This window comes from Galleria mellonella, unplaced genomic scaffold, assembly GCF_026898425.1.
Source record: "Galleria mellonella isolate WM207_F2 unplaced genomic scaffold, CSIRO_AGI_GalMel_v1 utg99, whole genome shotgun sequence".
Classification (NCBI taxonomy): domain Eukaryota; kingdom Metazoa; phylum Arthropoda; class Insecta; order Lepidoptera; family Pyralidae; genus Galleria; species Galleria mellonella.
In genome coordinates, this window is record NW_026442184.1 from 4,908,566 (window position 1) to 4,933,039 (window position 24,474).

Sequence of the window (24,474 nt, forward strand, 5' to 3'; positions counted from 1 at the left end):
TTGCTGTGCGACCAGTAGTTCCAGAGATATTAGCAGTTGAATGGAAAAGGATGCTTTTGCATTCAAAGTTCGATATCTCGGAGACAAATGGTCGTAATTGAGCCATCCAAAGCGATTTTTGAAGCTGAATAAACACGCTAAGAGATCTATACAATGGAGTAGCTCGAAAAAATTTTTCCATGCCCATAGAGTGAAAAACGAAACCTAGAAAATTTAGAAAAAAATTATTTTCAGCTTTGTTTAAGAATTGCATGGAAACCGGAGCTCAAAAAATTTTTTCACCAAAAAATCTGAAAACTAGAGTTTTCAAGCTTCAAAACCCTTTTTTTAAATTTCCTGTACGGTTATTTTTCACTGAAATACAGCCTGTTGAAAATCACCCAAAAATTTCAATAATTTTTATGTTCCCTTAATTTTTGCGAGGAGTGTAGATCGATCGGCTCTCTAGACGTCTCTGTCCCCGGAACAATCCTATTTCTATATCATCTATAGTTGTTAGGTCAGTTGTCTACTAAGCTGAGTTTATCCTTATCGATTACCGAAGGGCCTTTACTGGTTCCTTTTGTTGTCATTCAATAAAATTACCCATATGTAGTACTCGTTATATTGGTATTAGTAATAAAATTCGTTAAGGATTTTAATATTATTATATTTTGTAGCGCTATGGCCTAATGATTAAACTTAATGCAAAATGGTTGCGAATTCGAACCCACTTTATTGGTTTCTTACTCGGAAAATTAATTTTCCTTTACACTAATAACCTGTTACATAAATCATTTGATTGAAGGAAAATTAATTTTCCTTTTTTGTTTTTTTGCTTTTTAAAGATACGACTTGAAATGTCTCATACAAGAAGTATTAGTCTTGGAAAACAACATTTATGTTATTATAATTATGCTATTTTGTCTTTTTATCACTCAAAATTCATGTACAAAGTCGCTTGCACAGTTAGTGCTGAATTAACATCATCATATCAGCCGTTAACTCTTCTCTGCTGAACATAAGCGTCCCCCTACGTGTAAGTTCTCCTACCCTAGTGTGTTGCTCATCAATTACTTAAACATTAACATTATACTAATTCGATCATAGTGCTTACATTTTTAATTTACCGTAGTCATCGTCGTACCACGTTTACCTTGGCGTTGAATATTGAAGTAATTATTTCCACGTAACAAAAAAATTTTTCGTTGACTCTTTAATTTTCATTATACAACCTCCCACGCTACCGAACCGCACCTCTGACCTTCTGTGGACTTTCATCCAATATATTACAACCACTGCACTACCATGTCTGACAAGCTGTTATTCCTTATTTAAAATACTCCAAGGTACATGTTTGGAAATTTTCTTTTTGCGTTTGCAATGCCTAGGGATCTGGCTATATCGGCTGAATGATACGGCACCAATTTTGGTAGCACCCACAGTATTGATCGATTGTATTGTATTGTCGTTGCATTCTTGTCGACATGCTGCCGGCCTCGTCGCAATCGGGGAATCGCATCGTATTTGGTTATGGTTTTCAAGAACTTGGCTTGTACACGTATGTTGAAATAACATGCATATTGCAGTTGCCATATATGACTGCATTACTGTATTGATATCTTAGAGCATTCAATACAATTCATATGCGTTCTCTTTTGTATTGATAATTTTTTATGGACAATTCTGTTTGTCTTTCAATTATACTTTAGGACTTGTTTCATCTACGTTCTTCTTTTTCTTTTGATTTAACAGCTTCCTCTTATTGGTACAACTAATTCATACATTTTCTTAGAGCCAGCTTTATTCCAGGCTATATTTTTGACATCCCTATACGACATGACAACTAGTGTTTTCTTCATCTGTCCCATGTACTTATTCATTTACGTATTGAATTTTATTTAAATATTTGTGATATCAAGAAGAAATCACCTTAAATATTACGTTCATTGCTTCTATACTGTATCGATATGCTAGTCAATCAATATACATCTGCGCATCTATCTAGTTTATTCCAAGGTAATCAGTTTCACTGTACGCGGCATTATACATTTATCATGAACGATTATCACTAATCATACCTTTTCCTTTCTTCCATCTGCCTTATTAATCAGTAAATATAGTGAATGTGACATGATTAACAATCTAATCGCTCGCGTGGTCAACGTCTTTAGCTAATCAATACTACCATAGCTGTTAGTGTGGAGACATTTCACGGATGTACCTCAAAATACTTTCACGCCACCAGTCAACACGATACAACATAGTTTATTGAAAATCATGAGCGACGCAATTGTTTCGTCGCAATCAAAATACCATTTTTTGTTAACTAATTACTTAAGACTATCTATATATAATAAATTATTGTACATTTGTCGACGTTAGTTAGTTCATTTAAAGTTTGTTCAAATTGGACAAGCTTTGTTAAGTTCGCCGAGTTATATTTGTTTCTATAATTGTTAATGTCTCTCAATGTCTTTCATTTGTGACAGTACACAAAACTTTAGTATTTAAGAGGAAACAAAACGGATGCAGCATAGGTATTACATTACCTATGTTATTTGAAGTCAATAGTGCCAATTTAGTAATCGTTTGTTTGTTTGTTACTTTATAATATTTACACGTACTTAATTTTGACCCGGCTTTTGTAGTAACCAAGTATTGAAACCGTCGTGAGGACGAGCACTAGGTACCTATATTTATAAAATATTTTTGTTAAATAATAAAATAATCCTTACCTTATTATTATATTATTAACAAGTTTATGGAATCAATAAATAGATTATATTACAATATATATTTATGTCTTTTTAATAATATACCATTGTATGTACAATTCAATTGGTTTTTTGTACCTCCGAAGTTTATCGAGCTACCTTAAAAGCCCAATAAGAGTAACACAGTTTGTAAGTAAAGTATTTATCTAAATACTTAGGAGAGAAATACTTTTACAGACACGTGTAAAGTAGTACGTATATTAGGTTTATATTATATTAAGCTACGAGTTTAGAAGATATAAGCCCCAAGGCCTTTAGGGAAGAAATGGGTTTGGTTCTAAATAATTAAATTATTCATGCAGACACGAGAAAAGGGCTACTATACACAGAACTATAAGTTCGATATACGACTCGTTAAATATTACGATGTTCAAGAGGAAGGAGGAAGAAGGACGTAAGCGTTCGTATATTTGTGGCTATGCTACGTGATGATGTCGGTAATTTTGAATCTTTTTATTACTTTGTAAGACTTATTTTAAACAACTAAAAAAAGAAGATCTCCGTTTACCAATATTTACAATTGACTTAAAAAAAGTTCTCAATTCTGTTGTTTTTTTGTTTGTTATCTCATAACTCCTTCAGTTACAAGATTTGTAGGATTCTTTTTTTATGTTATTATTTTTAGTCTCTTTAAATTGTTTTAATAGAAATTTTATTAATATCGGTAAAGTAGTTTAATTTTTAAATCAACATAATTGAAGTTGGTTTTTTTTTGTGTAACCCAATAATATTTGTGCGTATGTTACGCGATACTTTACCTAATTCTGAATCGATATTAGTAAATATTTCGGAAATGCTTAATTTATTAATTTATTCTAGTGCGGTAATTAAATATCCTCACAATAGCTAGGTTATTTACCTTTTTTTTATAACTTGGGATGGCTTATAGTTACATAAATGAACGGACTATTTATAATTGACCGTTGATTTGTATAGTCAAAGTGGTAACCGTCGTTTATAACGTGAACAGTACGCCTGATATCACAGAATACACTGTACGCCCATAATACTGGTAAGTAGATAGAAGGTAATCACCTTCATACGATGTCTTTTCTGAGGACTAAGATTTTATATCTGGTAGTCATATTTTGCAATTTGTTATTTTTAATCCCTTTTTTATTTGCGAAGTAAAACGTAATAAGTTTATCTTTATTGAGAACGTTGAAGTATTTACATTAAATTGTTATCGTTATCTCTAGTTTTACATTAACCTATATAAAAATAATGCGGGTAGAATTTATAATATTTGCTATTGAATTTATAGGTTTTAGTCGAAGCGTTCTGATTTGAAAATTAAATTTCTCTGCCTAGTAACTGAGCTGAGATTTAATTATATTAAATATAGATATTGGCATATATTTATATTGAAATTAATATAGTTAAAATTGAATAACACTGTTTCTTTAATTGGAAACTAGTAACTAGTTGCACGACATCGTAGTGAAAGAAACCTGCGCCTGAGCACGCGCCTCAGTCGCAACTACGACGCGCTGGCTTGCGCGCATCGCGTATATTATTTTGTATTGGTACCAGATTATATTTTTGTTTATATCGGGCTTTAAATATTAGTGAATGCAATAATCTATTACATAGTGAATATTTGTGTTTCAGACAAGTTACTTTTGAAAAATCTGGCTTATACCTAAATGATTCATTGTTTAATAACAACTTATTTTCCCATTTGTTTTTTATAGGATAAGTGTAGATTTTTTAAATATTTTGTGGGTTGATTCGAAATTTAACATTAGTTTATTCTTTTCTACGTGTATTTAATTTTATATAGTTTCAAAAATCTCTTGATCTGGTCACATTTTGAAAATATCCATCTACCCGAATAAATAGTTATATTATTTATCATACAAAAAACATGTAGATATTTTTTCTTTGTTATTATGTTTTTTAACATATGGTATTATTAAAAACTAGTTAGTATATCTGTCAGATAATTAGGGTATTTGTATATAATATTATTGCAACAAAAATAAATCTAAACATGTTTTTATATATTACAGATCTGTAGCTTGTTTAATATAAATGATGCAAGGCGTCTCTCTCTCTTTCTCTCCATTCAACCTGTGAAATATTGTTTCAAATGGTATAAAAGTTATGTAGGTCAGTAAAATATGATTGCCCTACAAAATTTCGTCACTGCCATGCGGATTGACAATTGGCGGATAAAAGAGTGGGTCGTATCTCTTTGAATATTTTATTTATTATCCCCCGCTAAATAATGTGCAAGTCTGATCTCACGTCTGATCGAGATTGATTTATTGTAACACCCACTATGTTTAGCTATTAGGGCTTTCATTATTGTATGTTACAAATAAATAAATTGCTGTGAAGTCGATTCTTCTCTTCTAAATGCTTTTAAATAAAATTATTTTATTGTTATAAACAGCTAGTCGTAGGAGGTTATGGAGAAATAACAATTTTTGCATGCCATTGCTCTTGAGTAATAACTATTTGTAATTATTGTATGAACATATATTATAATGGTTTGTGTCATATTTGGTTTTAACATTATAACTGCAAGAAGTTATCGTAATTTGCTCAAAAATGTTATTTTTACATTGTACAATTAATAGATAGTCTGACTAATTCTTTAGAGGGATTTCATTCAGTTTACCTTTGTAATTTAGTACTGATATAGGTGGTTGATATATAATTATTTAGTTGATTCTACTATTAAATTATATAAACATGTATTGATTCATGAAAAAAATTATAAGCCTTGTACCACGATTAATTTTAATATGCTCGGTAAATATGGATACGTAGAGCGTTAAGTTCACTACGACGACAATTGTCTACAAACATCTCCAACTACTCCATTACAGATTATAGCCGTGAGAATATATTTGTATTTTTTATTTATTTGATCGTAACATAAATATATTCCTATAGATTGCACTTATAAAAAAAAAAAAACAAATTTTTACTTGATTAGCTTCTAAAATGCATGTAAGTGTACTAATTAAGTGCCTTATCAGCACCAGAAAGTCTACCTTGAACCTCAATTGTTTCCGGTTGTTGTATACATGATTACATGACATTGACTAGATCTCAATTATCCATGTACGTAGTCGGAAATTATGTGTAACCTCGTGTTTGTACGCCTTTTATGGTGAATCGGTTACGTCGGGCTTTTGACTAACCAAGTTGCCTATTAAAGCGTTTTAATTAACTTTTTATAATCAACCGGCAAAATTAGTCGACTCGAAAGCCCTAGAAAAAGCCGCCCAATTTCCACAATTGAAATTGTTAGGTAATTCCATTGCGATAAATTTTAAATTGCTTTTGGCCGGTCTATAATCATATTTATGATATTGAAGTTCAGTTATTGTGTAATTAAATTTTCAATTCCATTTAAATTATTAAGCTTTCAAAGCTTATTGTGGATTCACGATTTATAGTTTCAACAACCTTGAGATTTTTATCTGGAATCATGTAAATCTATTTATATTATATATTATTATTATTATATTAAGTATATTTATTTTAATGTTGTAAAACTCAATTTTAAAAATCAGATGAATTGAGAATATTTGGAAAGTTACTTAAAAATGAAGTAAATTTTACCGAGAACTGGTATTTACTAAGTTTTCAGTGTCGATGGACGTTTCTTTTTTATGATTTTTGTCATGACTGCTGGTCCACTTAATGAAAAGTAGTAACCGTCGCTTATGCTCATGAGCATGGACGACACAGAGAAATTACAGGATGTAACAGTATTCATACGTGGTTAGAACTATATTTGAATCGTAGTGGGATTTGTGATAAATTAAATTTAGTGACTGTATTTACTTAAATTATATATTAAGTACTATATTTTTTTATATAATTCACATTACACAATGAATGTGTTAAACAAAGAGCTCATTTGTTCAACAGCGAGCGGTACGTACCATCGACAACGGTGTCGATGCATTCAATTGTTTTGACGCGATAACCCAGTGATTTTATCAATCAGTCGTCATTCAATGTACGATGTACATGATTATTCATTAATAATCTATAGAAATGTAGTATGTAATTCGTATGTTACACCTACTCACATGTTAATGAGTGCAGTACGCTTAGTTTATTACGTTAGCCAAAAGATGGTGCTACTGACACTATATTTTTTTATTTAATAAAATCGAGGAAATCAATATTGATTTACCATTAACTTAGATGCTTAATCGGTTTCAAATAATTTGATTTTTATGTTCCTCTTACCATTAGCCTTAATTTTATTTATACTTCTTCAAACCATTAAAAACGAAAGTGGTACTATTTCGAACATCAACAGCTACTTTTGTGAAAGTTACTATAAAATTGTCATTTGTAATTCGGTTTCTTATTTTGATTCAAAGTAATTGTAATTGATAGATTTCATCTTTAAGTATATATGGTATTAAAATGATAGATACTTTGTTACAACAAATTATTGCATATCGACTACAAATAATACCGAAATATCTATTGACCTAGAAATCTAACTTTTCAATGGCCCGTATTTTTTTTGTGTGTATATGTTGTGCGATATCGTCTCTAATTTTGATAATTCTTTTTGCAGTTAGGCATTGTACCCGGAATTGCCTTATTAGATTCAGCTGTAAGATTATTGGTATTTGTAATATTTTGAAGAAAAGAAACTACAATGTATAAATGTATAAATTATTATATACTAGCGGTCCTTCCCGGCTTCGCACGGGTGCACATTTTTACAACATTTTAAAAAGTGGTTATTGTGATATAACGATAGTAGTATCGCGAAGTTTTTTTTGTAGTTATTGATATTTTCGCCAAAATTGTAGAACATACTTTTGTTATATCACCAATAGTTTCCGCAACGCACGCGACGAAAGATATAGCTTTTTTTACACTTTGAGTTACGTTACTAAAGTTTTAGTAAGGATCCTTAATCTTTTGTAGCAATAAATATAGCCTATGTTACTCAGGTTGAATGTAGCTTTCTAATGGTGAAAGAATTTTTGAAATCGGCAAGGTAGTTTTTGAGTTTATTCATTACAAATATACAAATCTTTCCTCTTTATATTATTAGTGTTATATAAAAAGAACATGACCATAATCATCTTTTATTTATATTTTTATACGTGACTTGTTTAGACTATTTATATTTTAACCTGCCTTGACGTAATCCTCCGAAATTTATCCGGCGTCATACTTCGGCGACAAATTTGCATCGCGTAGGAGTTGTGGTATCGACTTACTTAGAACGACATTCTATCGGCTTCGCGAAGGCTGTCTAGTATGTACCTTGTGGTCTAAAATCTGGATCTAGTTATTGATTTCGACATAGCAAGTTGAAGATTGTTTTTTATATAAATTAAATAGTCATGGCATATTTTTAAGCGACTTTTTGTGGCTATGTTACGAGATTGGGTCGTCGATTCTGAACCGATTTTAGTAATTCTTTCTGCAATCGACGATTTTTACACTCGCTTTGATCCAATTTCATTTTATAATTGAAGCTTTCGTTTTCCTTTGCGGAGCAAAAAACGAAGTAAAATCACACGATTTCGTTGAATAAAATTTTCAATCGAATATAACGAATCATCTTATTGTTTATATATTTGTTTTTTCATTATTGAAGTTGCTATTTTTTTTACGGAGCTGAATGTAGGTATTTGTGTTCAATTTACGATTGAGTGTAATGGTATTTATTTACAAAAAATATTTAGTTCAAGGTTGTCTGAGGTACGTAGTTATCGATTGAAATACAACCTCGCATCCAAAGGTTTCGATAAAAAAGTTTGTTTTAAGTACCTACCTTAGGAAGGTATTTTTTACTTCTCTTTAATTTGAATCCCTGTTTTATTTTATTACTAGCGATAATATTCTATAGCCTATGTTACTCTTTGATAATATGTATATGCTACATAGCTTTTTATAGATATTTTTTTTTAAATTGGTTGAATAGTTTATCCATTACAAGTAATGATGCCCATAGGCAATTAATTCATCCTTACACGTTTGAACTTAAACAGTCAGTTTCACTGCCGTTTCGCTTACGCTGTGGAACTCCCTGCCTAGGTTTTCTCTAGAGACTACGGTATGAGGTTTTACAAAAAGGGTATATTAAAGATTCTTAAGATTCTTCCTATATAAATAAGGTAAGTTTGTGCTTGTAATTTAAGGTGCACAACCATACCATCAATAATATAGATTTTTACCACCGCTCACGATCGATTTGTTCATATTTTACTGGAGATATTGATATCATATTTATGTACCCACCCAAGTACAAGGTCACTTACTTGGGCGATATAATTATTTTGAAGGCTTAGGTATGGGCCATTTATATATGAGTAGCTAGAAGGGACAATCATTTGGAGGAAATATTCTTAAGTGGTGACCTCGTATAAACAAATGTAATACAAAACAACCTCGCCCTATTAAACGTAATGACCTTAAATGTGTTTCGAGGAGTTAGTGAATTGACGAATTAGGATCATTTTTTATGGCAATTTTTGGGAAGATCTGTATTTGGTAGTAACTAGACAATTAAGTACTTAACGACTGAATTTGATAATAGTTGGGTGATTTTTTGACCATTTTGTTTTTTTTTTTTTTTTTTATTTCCATTATAAGAACGAGAACTTTATTTGAACCATATGCCTTACGACACTGGTAGCGCGTATCTTCCTTTTTTGGTCACGGAATATCTCCATAGAAGGGATTGTACCTATCACTTTAAAAACTCCTAGCCTAGTATTTATTTAGTAGAGTAAACACATTTTTCTTTTACGAAAATTACTTATAATGTAACTTGGTTATCGCAAACTTTGTAAGCTATTCGAGACATCTAGACCAAATAAAATTATTGTCTGGATATCTTAGTAATTTTCTTATTGTGATTCAATATTGGGTTAGAAATTTAATATTTAGTTCTCGCCGAGTGTACCTAAATCAGTATTTTAACAGCGTAGACAAGAATTTAATATCGGTAATGTGATTTACATAGTAATTATTAAAGAAATTCTCTGTGTACCTTTTATTAATATAGTACATTAATGCTTTAATTGAATTTTACTTTATCAAATTTAAATAATTAAATTTTCTTTAAATTATTGTAATAAAATATATTTCAATGAAAATAATGGAAAGAACCTATAATTATTTTAAATAATATCATATAATCGAATTATGCAAATTCAATTTATAATACTTATACTATTATAATACTTATAATATAGGTTTCCTTAAAATATTTATCTTTTATAGTAAACACTCCTTTATGTATGATTTTTTAAATAATTTATATAACATTTTTCGTGTTTTACTCAGTCGTAAGTAACACGTGATTTGTAGGTTTTTAGTTCAAGACTTTTTATGAATACTAAAAATAAATAAACTTGGTTATCATTTAATAATTTTCTGTTAGGTGTATTTTTTTTTTTCTGTAACGGAAGAAAACCCTATCGATTGGAAAAACAATTATCGGAGTCTTTGTGAAAAATATCGTGTAACATTGAACGTTGCCTAAAAACAGGTTCATTGGAGATTTTACGTTTCTTGGGACTGTTAACTGTATTATAATCGTATTATAGCGGAGTGATTTAGATACGCCGTTTGAAGAGTACATTATTTAGTAGGAATGTCTATTTATTACAAGATACTAAATGTCGTTATGAGCGATTGAAAAATAAATCAATCAATTAATAAATAGTTTTAAGATTTTATATGGTCGAATATTGCAATAATAGAGAGAAGAAAAAAAATTTTTTTTATTCAAATAAATTAAAATTCACGTAATTCTAAATATTTTTTATGACTCTACCCTCTATTCGGAATACAATTTAGGTTAATAAGAACGGGCATCTGAAGTTTTTATCAAAAACTTGAATTATATGCATTTGTGTGAATATAAATTCCCAAACAAAGTCAGATCATAAAAAATGAGATATAAGCATTAAAAAGGCACTAGAACTTGGAGTGAATAGATTTATATTGCATTCATTAACATTTATTGCACATGAATATAATCACTTCTTTTAATTTGGTACTAATTAATTTGTGTTTAAAAATATAGGTTATTTATTACAGCTGTGTAATTGAAAGTTGTACTCATGTTTCTTATGTGAATCATAAAATACATGAGATAACTGTGAATCAATATGCGAATTTACTTCAAGGAGTATAAAATTAAATTGGTAAGTGTACTTGTATGTTAACACTCGCAAATAATAGAAAAAATAATAATATAACATTCATAAATAATAAATAAACAAGTAAAGCAAACGAATCTATCGATAGAATCGATATCGCTGGCGAGTCCATGAGGTAGAATGAGAAGCTCATGTCCGCAGGCTATTTTCTTCGGACGCGAGCCTTAACATTATTCTATCGATTGATTTAGATTTGTTGTATAATTGTCTAGGATTTTATATAAAATACACAAAAATACAATTGGTTAGGAATTTTTTTTCATGTCTATTAAACATGTATCTAATGATTTTTTGTCAATCTTTCTGTTCTTTTTAAACAAAATATCAAAAGCTTTTATTAGTTTCTATGACTTTTATTGTACGTTCACATTTAATATAGTGATCAGTTTATATAGAAAATGACGAAGTACTTAGGCGATCTTATCCTTTGAAGGGATTTCTTCCAGTCAATCTAGAGAAATCGAAAAGGTTTAGTATAGGGTTTGTATGCATATGGTGCATAAATTATAAGTGTTCTTTAGGCTAAGATATTACACAGTAGTGGCTATTTGATTTTTATTATTAGACTAATTACACTGTAGTGTAAGTGAACTGCGAAATTATTTAGCTGAAAGCAGTGAAGCCTTTTACCCCAAAATCTGATTTAATTACACGGGTATCCAAGCCAAACCGTAAACGTTGGAAGATAGGAACCTTGAACGTAGGTTGATCAGGGTGTGTAGCATACTACATAATAATTATTATATATGAACCTCTTTGCTCCTGTAATGAAAATTCTGAAATTTTCATTGTATTGGATGTAGGTGGTGGTGTGTCAGAATATGTATGACATTTAAATATGTATTTAATTATTGTTGAAAAAAAATATAATATAAATATGTATGCATTAAATTTTCACTGACATTATAAATGTGTGTGTATGTGTGCAAGTTTGTTTGTTTCTACGAATATGAAATTTGGTATATGGGATGGACAAGGACATTGGCTACTGTATTCCGGTCAGTGTATATATCCCGTACACTCGGACAAAGTCGCTGGGAAAAACTAGTGATGATTTATGTGATTTTGTGGCGAGTATTGAAATTTGGTTTACGTTTAATTGGAACAACACAATCGAAAACATTGAAACAATTTAATTTATTTTTAAAATAAAGCAATCGTTGTTAATAATAGTACTTCTCTATAGAGTACAAATTCTTTAGGTTACCATGCCTTTAGCAGTAAAGTGCTTCAAAATCGTTTTTCAGAATGGAAATTTAATTGTATATTAAATAGTAGATATATATTACATCCATAATTGCAGGATTAATCCCATGCATAATCTCTCCTTTCAACTGGTCACTGATTATTCAAATTGTCCCAAAATAGCTTGTTAGTGTTACGTTAAAATATGTGATCCGTATAATGAGGACCAAAATGGAATCGATATTTGGTTTAGTTTTGAAATAATCCTTTCCCGCGTGTTCGTCCGCGTGATCGGGATATATTTACTGTACGGGATAAAAAATAGCTTACGGGATAGAGAACATCTCTAATAGTACGCCAAATGTCGTGACAATTGCTTCAGCTTTAATAGTTTAGAGTTAGACGAGTTCAGAATAGTCGAGACGAGGCAGCGACTACGTGATTTGCACATTTATAATATTCGTAAAGATTACTAACACAGTATTTCGTTAATCGAAATAGGTATATACCTAAGTATTTTATCTTTTTATATAGTTTTTTTGTTACGTCGTGCAACTGGGTATTCAAATTTGAATAATTTAGGATTGTGTTCCACAAAAATAACTGACTTCAATCGTAACAAAAAATCGTAATAGTTGTTTGGAATTAGAAACTAAGCCACTGGACCGATTTTGATAAAATTTCTATGGGATATGGGATAAAAAAAGATTTTTCCAAATCGGTTTATAACTGCCAGAGTTGAGGTAACAAGCTTAAAAAAAAAATTAAAGGGAATTGAGAACATCCTTTTTTTAAAGTAGGTTGAAACAAAACTTAGGGAGTAGATTAGAGGGACGTATTGGCCGGAAAAAAGGTTTATTTAAACTTTGTTGACAATTGACGAAGATTCATAGATCACTCAAAAAGAACAGTTGATTCCAGAACTTCATCTTTTTTATGTCGGTTAAAAATGAAATACGTTGTCAGTCACGTATAGTTTTTATAGTTAGATATTGACGTGTAACGGAATGACTGATAACTGTACGTTATATACATGGATTGGAACGCGTGCTACGAGCGAGATTGATGTATTTGCAAAGTGAGGTATACAAATGGTTCGAATTTCAAATACGATGATTAGTGAATTCTTTCTTTGTTCTCTTACAGTTTTATAGTATTTAAATTACAGATATTATGCGTAATAGCAGTATTAGATTCGATGCTAAGATGAGCAAATTATATAGTAGTATGTTTTTTTCAATACAATCTTTATTTTTCCTCATACGGAGCTATACACGTGTCAAATTCATTACATTAAAAGAATAAAAATATTTTAATTTCGAAATAGCGAAGGAGGTCGCAAGCATTCCTTTAATTTTGTTATAAAATAAAAGTGTGTAAAAATATTATGTTCTTTTTGTACAGCGTGACCCGGAATGTACTCCGCCGTGTCGCCGCGCGCAACCTACCCGAACCACCAGCACCCCAAAACGCGGGCAAGCGCAGACCACCGCTGTCAACAACGAAGCAACTGGTAAGTGTTTGATACATAGTTTTTAATATATGATAATGGAATGATAACTCCGCTCGCGCTAACCAGTAAGGGATGAGGTGAGGGTAAAAACTGGTTAGTCCATCGTGATGAATTCGCTTGGAATTAAGCACGATGGTTACCAGGGGGATAGCGAGGAGATCGACCTGACAGGGCTTATTGCTAGCAATGGTGTTAATAATCGCCATTGCTGACAATTAATCATTATTAAGTAATGGCCCGTGCAAACAAGGGATATTTTATTCCGCGGACTAAATTTATATGTATAGGCGTATTCAAGCGGTGACCGGGAGAATTGTGCCCACTCCAGGATATGAGAAAAGTTTCATAAAGACATCTCTGAGAGTACATATGTGTCTTTTGTAAGGGGCCAGGTCCTCTCTAGAAAATAATCTTAAACACGTCACTGTTTATATGTGCTCCGTCTGCCCAGGATTATAATTTTTATTAAGAGACTATGCCCAGCATATATTCTTGTAATAATAAAACTCCTAAAATCATCTGCGTTGACCTTAAATCATGCCCACAGAAAAAAGTACGAAGCTTCTAATTATTGTTTTATTTAGATATGTTAATGTTTTAGGTACATTATCTGTGTAATATGATATAGTAAAACCACAGCTTAAGTTTTTTATACTGTGGTAAAACTGATGAAGATGTTGCAGTGTTAGAAATGAATGGCATTCCACTGCCTGTACAAATGTTTTGTAATCAGTAAATTTTAAGACTAATTATCACAGTCTATAAATTTTTGTGCTAATGAAAATTGTCGCGGCGATCGACGATTGTGTTCCAAGAAATAAAACCGAAGTCAATCTTGAAGACATTCTTAGTGACAAGAGCACTTGTCATTTCTTTTACAAATAAATGTCGAGCTGTTCTGCTTTTATTTATATTGCCTAGTGGCAATATAAATAAAAGCAGAACAGTTTTTATCCGCGAAATCGCGTGATGCAGATATGTTTAATGACTGGGATAAAAAGTAGTCTGTGTCCTTCTCCATCCCATACTGTAGCTGTACACAAAATTTCATTGTGATTGATTAAGTTATTAGACATTAAGAGGTAACTAACAAATTCACTTTAACAGATATTAGTAAGGATTTTATCACGAGTGAATTTGATTTTTTTTTATTGTGTAATAGAATATTAAAAATATTATTATTTGTACAAAATTGATTATAAATGAGAAAGCGAGTTTCAGCATCCCACTACCACTTAGTATAGCATGGTATCGATTGAAAACTGCAGACAGTAATGCAGTCAAGTTATTAACAACAACAACAAGTTCAGTGAGAACTTGAAATTTATGCGATATACCGTTTATGTTTCCCTACTTCCTTACTTAATGTAGTTTATAAATTTTGCATAAATAACAATACTAAAATAAAAACTGTTTGGATAATATTACTCAGCAAATTATTGTAGTGAGTTTGTTCATATAAAATTTATTTCGTTTATTCAAAAACTAGCTATATACTGCGGTTTTGTGTGCGTGAATCAATAAGTATATAAAGTATCCTATGTGCTAAGTTAGGATATAATCTACATGTGTATAAAGTTTTGTTCAAATTATTTTAGTAGTTTTTACGTGAAAGAGTAACAAACATTTATCCATTCATCTATATTAACAAACTTTCGCATCTATAATAATAGAATTTAACACACGGGTCACATTATTTCACCAACACCACTGAAAGTGGAAGTAGATAGGTGATACGATACAAAGGCGTACTCTGAACATTTTACTCAAATAAATTTGAGTCGTAAAAAACTTAAGCCTACTTATGATTGTATCCTGTATATATAATGAATAGGATAAATAAATGAATGAATAAACAAAACACATTTGTGAATTATAATATGTAATAATATTAGATATATGTTTTGTATATATACTAGTTATTAAGAGTATGCGCGCCTCACAACTAGACAGTGGGGAATAGGTTCAAGAAAAAAGCTTTTTTTATTTAATTTTTTCATATGTTATTGTGGGATATATATATATATATATATATATATATATATATATATATATATATATATATATATTAGTGAAAATTGTCACTTTTTAATTAGCTAAATTTGAAACTATCAATACTCTGCAGTTTCTCTATTCCACTTCGTTCGTTCCACTATTCGTTCCACTGCTAATTTCTGAAATGTTGGGAATCACAGTAGCTATTGTACTGCAATGAGAGATGAAATGAAGCTGTACCGTCCCTAGGGAACTTCGACTCGTTTGCTTTATCTGTCAGTATTTCAATACAAATAGCTAATAATGAAGTCTAGTGATTATTGGCTTATTACTAGCAATATTTCCCTGATTGGTTATTCTACAAGCGGTCCTCTCTGGAAACCAACGTACATAATTTCTAACGATTTTATGATGGGATATTATTTATTGTTATTCTGACTTCGTCTATTATTCTCATTGGTACCCGACAGCAGGTTACCTTTCCATTTTTATTTATTAGAAAAAAATTCTGTAAAATTCGTTATCAACAAGGAAATGTCTTATCAGCGGCAAGGTTGAATAACAACATAATAGGTAGGCATGGGGTTGTTTGTCTATCCGCAATCGATCGCGCCCTTGGCCAAATGTTTATTGCAATCTTTGCCTTGCTTTGGTATCTCACTTCTTGATTTTAACGTTAACAAAATATTGACATGAATTGTTTATCTTTTAGATACCTATGTATAAAAGATTAGGTCGAGAGTGGCATTTGACATTTAGCATTGGTAGGCTATTAAGTTCAAAACTTTGAAAATTAAATAGGTAAATTTTCGACTCTTATTTGTTATTAATGTTTTTTTTTTTTCAAATTACGTTACGGGATGTAAGGAGGTTGTGGTAGGAACAACACTTTCTTATTTTTAGACCTATGTTTCACTCATAAAAATGTTACGATTATTTGAATTTTAACTTGTATATAAAGCAGGATTTTGCTCCATGAAAAATATAACGTCATTAATTGAAACAAAAAAAAAAATAACACATTAAAAACAACTCCCTTTTTTGAATTGTTTAATAATAAGTGTCATAATCGTACCAGAAATATACTATTAAAAGTGTATTCAATGGAAAAGTTCGCTCATCCTTAGATATTTCTAATAATTACTATGCCCCCGACTTACCAAGGATTAGAAGTGAGGGTCCCGACCTTGTGCTATTTACACCCAGCCTGGATAGTAAACCTTGACTATTTGGTCCCGGTATTATAACTACGGATAGCTACATGCACCGAGCGAGTTCAATTAAGGAAATAGAATTTTCATTGCACTTTTATACGAAAATACTTTTATTACGGTAATATTTTCGACCGCGATGGCGTTTGCATAGTTATTATAATTAATAGTTAGTTATATAGTTTTTATCCGCGGCTTCGTCCGTATGGACCACAAAATCTCGATTGATACGAGTATATAATTTTAAATTGGTTAAAAATAAAATGTAACATTATGCCATTTTTCAAACTAAGTTCTATGTGAATATAAAATTTTACTACAATTTAAGGTTCTTCAGAAAGTTACACCTTTAGTGATGTATTCATAGGCTACAGTGATCGTTTACCATCAAACAGGCTGTATTCTTGTTTACCACCTTTGTGGTATAAAAGAAATCATGATCATAATGAGAGGGAATTATTCACAAAAAAGACTGGTGGCTCCTGTTGCTTGTAATGTACTTTTCAGGTCGAACCTACTCGTCGTTATACTTGAAATTTGTTTCCATATAATTCATTAAAAAAATTGTATATGATGATTGATTAAACCGTAAACGCGCCAAGAGGTAATAAACTCAGTTTGACGTTATAATATTAATAAGGATAATATTCCTACGACTCATATGTCGCACTGCCACGTCATACACTAAGAGCTATTAAATTATACTCGTAAAAGGTGCCCCGGCGGTTGTATATTGCTATGTGGTAATTCACTTTATAGAACACTCCGGTACCTTTAGATAAATTGATTTTTTTTTTCCAGTTTATATTTTTTTTTTAAAAACATAGAGGGCAAGCGATCATGCGGCTCACCTGATGGTGACTACCGCCGCCCATGATCACCCACAACACCAAAGAGATTTCAGGTGTGCTGCCGGCCTTTTAAAAAGGAATATGCTCTTTTCTTGAAGGTTTTGATCTCGTATTATTATTATTAATAAGATCGATTTAATTGTATACTTAATAGGAAATTATGTTAAAATGGAAAATACTATAATAATGAATACAAGATGTATAATTACAGTTTATGAATCGTTACAAGATAAAATTCTTTTTCTAGCAGTAAATATTAGGTTACGTAGGTGTTATTTTCCATTCCCATACGAATTCCTAAAACTGCTTTTGTAGCGAACTATATAAAAAACATACCAAATCACTAGCGTTAAAGATTTTGAAATACCTAAATACATTTCAAAATCTTATATGTATTAATACCGGTTAAAAATATCATTCGTTTAATTTGTCAATTTAAAACCTTTTTACCAGTCAACATTATTCTGCTTGCGTGCGTTGAGCCAAAGTTTTATCCCTAAACAACAATGATAATTTAGGTCACCCCATTTTCGTTATAAAAGTTGAAAAATAAAAAATAATATAAAGTACGTTGTATACTACGAATATTTATGAAGATTTGTATATACTATTGTAGCATATACTATATCCTAGAGAAAATTAAAAATGATATGTTTTTATCTGGATCTACATCAGAATGTTAACTATGAATTACGTACAGAATACCTAATAGTTACGGTTAATTACTCCAGATGTAATTTAATATGTGATACCGTTAAATATTAAGGATCTGAATGTGTTACACACGCTAGGGTAATATAACTGCAAAGTGATCACGAACTTCTAAGTTATGAACTAGAGAAGCAACCTTGTCCCATATATACTGGTAAGTCTTAGACGCTAGGTTGATAATATTTCAGCTTACCGACTCTCCCACCGGGTATGCTCTTAAATAATTCATACCACCTACACGATCTTAGGAAACTCTAAGGCGTCTATGCACGCCTGGTAACTCGGGTCGAGGAAAAATACCTGTAGACTATAAATTGGTGTGTTCAAATAATATATCCCTACGCTACTAGCGTGACATCCATAGTATTATTTAAGAGAACAATCGTATAATGTATATCTTTTTTTCTCATATAATTTTTATGAAGTGTTTACCATTTCACCATTACCGAGAATAGATCACTAAACGATCATGCTATATCGATGTCATGATACAATCAATTGCGTTAATTGACGCGTCAACGTAAAAATACTACACGTCAACTGCCATTTATATCGAAAAAACGAACGTTATTTCTATCTCGATTGCGATAATTGCTAGGGTAACAATTTTGTTCAAATAAAATTTCTACGTCTCTCTGAACTTCAACGTTTTATAGTATTAAAAAGGCTAAAAATGTTTTTTTTCTTCCTATCTAATATTGAAGGATGTGTATAAAAATCATAAAGATACGCGAAATATTGACTAGGACTCTTTTCCTGAATTTTGAGTAATGCATAGCTCTATTGGAATTTGATGGCAAATATACCATTGCGTTGTGACATCATGTACATTCACAGAAATTGTAGTTTCAATATCAGACACGCTGTCAAGTTTCTTTTCGTTCTATTTTCATTCTTAAATTAAATGTATCAGCTAATTATCATAAATACAATTAATTTTAATTCAACTTCAATTATAATAATGTATCTTCGTCGATTCTAAACCTATTATCATTCTTATTACGGGACTAAGATAAAGTCAATTCTATTACATTATTAGAAATTATTTATTATTAATTATTATTTAATTATATTAGATATTAGATAAAATAGACGTAACTTGAAATTGTATACGATTCTTAAATGTTCCTGAAACTGACGACGGTTACCATCGTAAATTCAAGACGACATGGTTGCACTTGAGCTTTTATACAAATTAATACTAAAGTCAATAGGTGAACCTATCGTTTTGTAACTTTTATTGAAGGAAGCTTTATGATTAATGTGCTGTTTTTAATTTTTGTCGCATTTTTTGTGGTTTTTGTAATTACAATTCTATTACTTTCATTTACATGTTATTAATAGTTCTATTTATAAATGAAAATTAAATTGGTTTGTCTTTTGGTGATTTTCTTTATTTAACATTTTATAATAGTGCGTTTTATTTGTAGCAGCATTTTTAACGGTTCCCTTCAGTAAATATAAAGTAGGTATTAAAAAGTGTTACGTAAATGTTATTTCGTTTTAGTTTTCTTTTCGTTTTGTATTAAAGCTATTTGAAACGAAATTCACTTAAAACCTTTTGAACGCAATAGTGTGGAGCTTATATTTGCGTAACAGTAGAAATTCGGCTGTGACATCTAAAAATTGAATAAAGGACATGACAAATACAGACAAATCCAATTTATCTGTTTCTGTATCAAGTGACAGAAACAAAAATTTGCTCGTATCGAATAAAACATTACAGACTTAGAAGTATTATTCAGTACTATCAAGTGTGCGTTGGTAGAAAAAAAGGGTAGCGGTAACAAATAATTTAGTTAATCACTATATGTAATGACCTTGAAGGTTGGAATATTCAGAATATTCTATTGTCGTCCGACTTATATACATACATGAATAAATTTCAGCTCAAATGAACTTTAGGAAGTGGGTCAAATTGTAACATTAGGTTACGCACACCGGGATTGGTGCTAAATTAAAGCTTGTCATATTTTAATTGTGTTCGTAATTAAAATTGCAACTAGATCACATTGTCAGGAGCATCCTCGGTCCCATATAAATTTTAGTAGCGACACGTGTTATGTTGATGTCTGAAGTTGTGTATGCCAATATTTATTTTAAATAATTAGTACTTTTCCTTATTACCATTAGTGTGGATTTATTGTATACTAATTATAAAGTAAACAATTTAAACTAAATTTGTTTATATAATTATGATTGTCCAGCCCATTAGGGTGGGACTATCATAATTAATTGAGATAAGACAATAATCATTATTAGTCTCGTCGGCAGTTCCCAAGCAGGACGTTGACATCTCATGTGATCTTGAAACATCATCATAACATTATAAATACCCATAAGTGACTGTCTGGAGTACTGATTTTTTGTCCATTTTTCTCATCAGGAGGTGTATTTTATTTTCGTTATCATTTAACGAGTATTGTGCTATAGACAACACATGTTCGGTGAACGCGTGCGCGGGCGCACACCGCACAGTCTTTCGGGTCGTCATGCACGTTTATCTTTATCGATGATCTATTTCGTTTCGTGACTTGAATTTAATTACACTTTTTTCTTAAATCCATTTAACTGAGAAGTTGGAGATTATCGTGTGATTAAAAATCAAGAACAAATCGTTTTAACCGAGTGAATTGAAGTTGAAAATTGATTACATTGTCGGGCGTTCTGTTATTTTCGATGTAATTAATGCGTTGTTTACGAGGTTTCGGGAAAAATAATAAAAGAAGTGTAATTTCGGCGGTTATTTGGATCGCACGCGCATGTGCCAAGCATTCTACGCGCATATCTTTAGTGTCAGCTAATGACATCGACCCGTACGTCTACCCCACACGAGCTTTTTATTCTGTTAAAAGGAAACAAAGGAATACCATTGTCTTAGCTTTGCTACGTACGTAGTAAAGTTTAGGAGTTTCGAAATAATCGTTGCATCAGTTCCAGTTTTCACTATGTCAATGGATTCATTGTTAGTGCAAGACGGTCCTATTGTGATATCTTGGATTGTTTTCCTGTTGTTAATATGCCGGTGTTACTATCAGATTGGGACAGCACATGTCGGTAAGTATTTCATTATAATTGTTACTAATTAATTGAATTATGTTTACTATCTAATGATACGGCACTGTCTAATAATTTTTTTTTTCTCAAATGATTTATCGCTCTGTCAAAAGCATTGTTGGGTATTGTAATGCGTAAATACTTTTACTGTTTTTATTTATATTTTTAATAGAAATTCTTGTCTACTCACTTGCTTTTTTTGTGGTCACACTTGTATTATAGCTATAATAGCTATGCCATCCTTTTCTTATGTGCTATTTTATTTTTTTTTTAAGAAAGTGGTAGTACTTTCTAAAGCTATATCTGAAGATCTTACCGCAGACGTCATTACGTGGATTTACATTTTTATAAATAACACTGTTGAATTTAATTGTTTTATTCAAATAATAAAATTGTTTATTCAATTTATATATTGTGTTGTCTTATAAAATAATGGATATGCCATAGAATAGTTTGCGTCAACCATTGAACGTGATAATAATCTTTATTCAATAGAAAATTCTGTGAACAAACATGAGCATAATATGTACTCAAGTGCATTCGGTTGGCCTCATTGTTTTCATCATATAGTATGGATTGTATTAAAGTCTAGCAATTATATTGCAATATGTTTCACAGAAAATTGTCGCTTAAAATTTTCGACATTCTGCCAGCAATGTACCGTGGTGTATTATTGTTGCCTGAAGATTTGTTTAGGCGTTTATAAACATCTCTGCCTCTAAAATAATTGTATTAACAACTTTATTATGTATGTAACTATATATATATATATGTTTTTTATTTTTATGTGAATTACATTGTTATGTACAAATTAAACTTTAGAGTTTACTGTTTACTATTGTCTATAGTTGGTATAGATATATTAGGTGTTCTGTTTATTATATTATTAACTTTTTTATTATTTTAATGGTTTAGATCTTTTGGGTCTTTCTGAAAATTTTTGTTATTTGATTTTTAAGCTATTTACAAAAGGACGAGATTCTTAATTTTTTTGTGACCATGTTATGTGATTAATTCGCCAATTCTAAATAATCTGCATTTAAAAATAACATTTATCTAAATATGTTATGTATCTATAGTTTAGTAGTGTGTATAAATCCACAGAATATGTTTTATATCAGGTTTATAGCATTAATATGCTAAAAGTATTAAATTAAATAAATGTGTTTGAATGTTCATATAAATGTGAATAAATACATAATCGTAGTAATGTATATTGATAAATATACATAAGTTTAACAGATAATTTATAAAATATGCTTGTTATTGATGACATCAATATCACTAATAGCTCTATTAAATATATTTTGACACTTAATCGAAGATAAGTATAATGTGCCGAATATAATGTGAATAATCGTCTTTAGTACAGTTACTATTTTTTTTTATTAATTTTTATTATTCTCTTTTATGCTCGTCTCTTGCCATTACCCGAGGTTGGCTTTTTTAACCATTCGACGCCATTTGCGTCATTGGTCTGATTTCCATATCATTCAAGCTGAGTTCCGTTATAACCTTCTGAAAAAGTTACTTCCAGGTAGTCTACTTCATCCTTAATTTTTTATTGTCATGAAAAGGGGCTTATTTACTAAGTAGTTGGGTCTTAGTTATATATCTGTACCACATTAGCTTGAACTCTACTAATTTCTCCGTGTTAGGGTTATCCTTAAAACTTTCCTTTATATGTGTTCGTTGTGCACTATATCTTTAAGGGTAATTTAACCCCCAAAGGGCGCAATTAATTCCAGTTAGACATTCATGATGCGTGTGGGTCTTTTCGTATAAGAGCAATCTATATTAATGAAATAGGTAAAATTTGTGTGTTTGCAGTGGAGGAAATTACGGAATTGATTCAAAATATTCGTTAATATAGACAGAAGGCTATGCGTTGTATAGTTTGCTTTCCTTTACTGCATAGAAAATAAATTATATTTTCCACAGAACCTTTACTTCCGTTCTCAAGGGAGAGTTCATCGAAAACGGGCTATGCTCCAATAAAAATATAGCTAACCATTTTTATTATTTACAATTTTCGTATACTGAACTGTTTACTATGCGGGTTGTGTTAATAATAAACGCAATGAATGGGCCAAAATATATCATCTGTGCACATTTGTATTGTTTTATTACGTCGTTCGGTGGCAACTAGGTTATGCGAATCCGGTACAGCACAGATGTACAGTGCTCCCATTCTGGTGTCGTGTTGTACGAATAATGTTTTATTCGTTCATATGGGAAGTGATAAAATTGTAATGTCGCATGTATGTCGATGTACGCGTGCAATATTTCATTGTTAGAAAGTTTTCTAATTCATATACTTGCCTGTCTACGTGCTTCGTATAATGTATTTGTTATTGGATGTGGCTATAATATTGCATAGTTCAGCCATCATCATCATATCAGCCGTTAACTGTCGACTGCTCAACATTGCGTTTTGCCAGTAGTTGCCACGCTTGGCAGGTGGGTTGGCAACTAAAGTTAGTTGGAGATGTCTTAATTTGGACACTAGTTCAGTCGTGTATGACAAAAAATTTTGCCTACCATACTAATATGCATCCCGCAGTTGAGGACTTGGGAGGCTCGACATTTATGTTATTCAACTGGAAAATTGTTTATTCCCAGATAGAACACTCTATTAAAGCAATATAATTAATGATTTAGATTAGAATTGAATATAAATTATAAGACTAAACAGTAAATTACATTTATCTAGTTACATTTATCTGATCGCCATTCAGCTGTGTAGAATGCAGCGTGAAGTGTAGTAAAGTCTCCGCTGTTGTCGTTTAGCTCTGTCTTTGTCAGTTTTAAGAGTCACTTAGAGAAGTCCATATTTCAACAAATGTTGCTTTAAAATATCAACATCATGTTGTTAACCCAATTATTTGGACCCAGTGTTATATGATTTTATTTATATTACACAAGGCTTTAGCTTAAAAACTTAAAAATATTTTTGTATAAAATATAAAGCCGACGTAACTAACAGAATTATGGACAAACATTATGGTCATATGTAATCTT

At 30.9% G+C, this 24,474-nt stretch overlaps 1 protein-coding gene across 5 annotated transcripts in view; it reads left to right on the top strand.

Moving 5' to 3' along the window:
• LOC113521302 (uncharacterized) overlaps positions 1 to 24,474 on the top strand; it is a 132,788-nt gene that overhangs the window by 36,611 nt on the left and 71,703 nt on the right. For 3 of the 5 annotated variants that reach the window (XM_052902942.1, XM_052902944.1, XM_052902943.1), the window contains exon 4: positions 13,520 to 13,628. In XM_052902942.1, the coding sequence (XP_052758902.1) occupies positions 13,520 to 13,628 (109 nt within the window). Of the gene's footprint in view, positions 1 to 10,792; positions 10,916 to 13,519; positions 13,629 to 20,819; positions 21,454 to 24,474 lie in introns of those variants that run through there. The other 2 variants (XM_052902945.1, XM_052902946.1) reach the window with 2 other exon arrangements.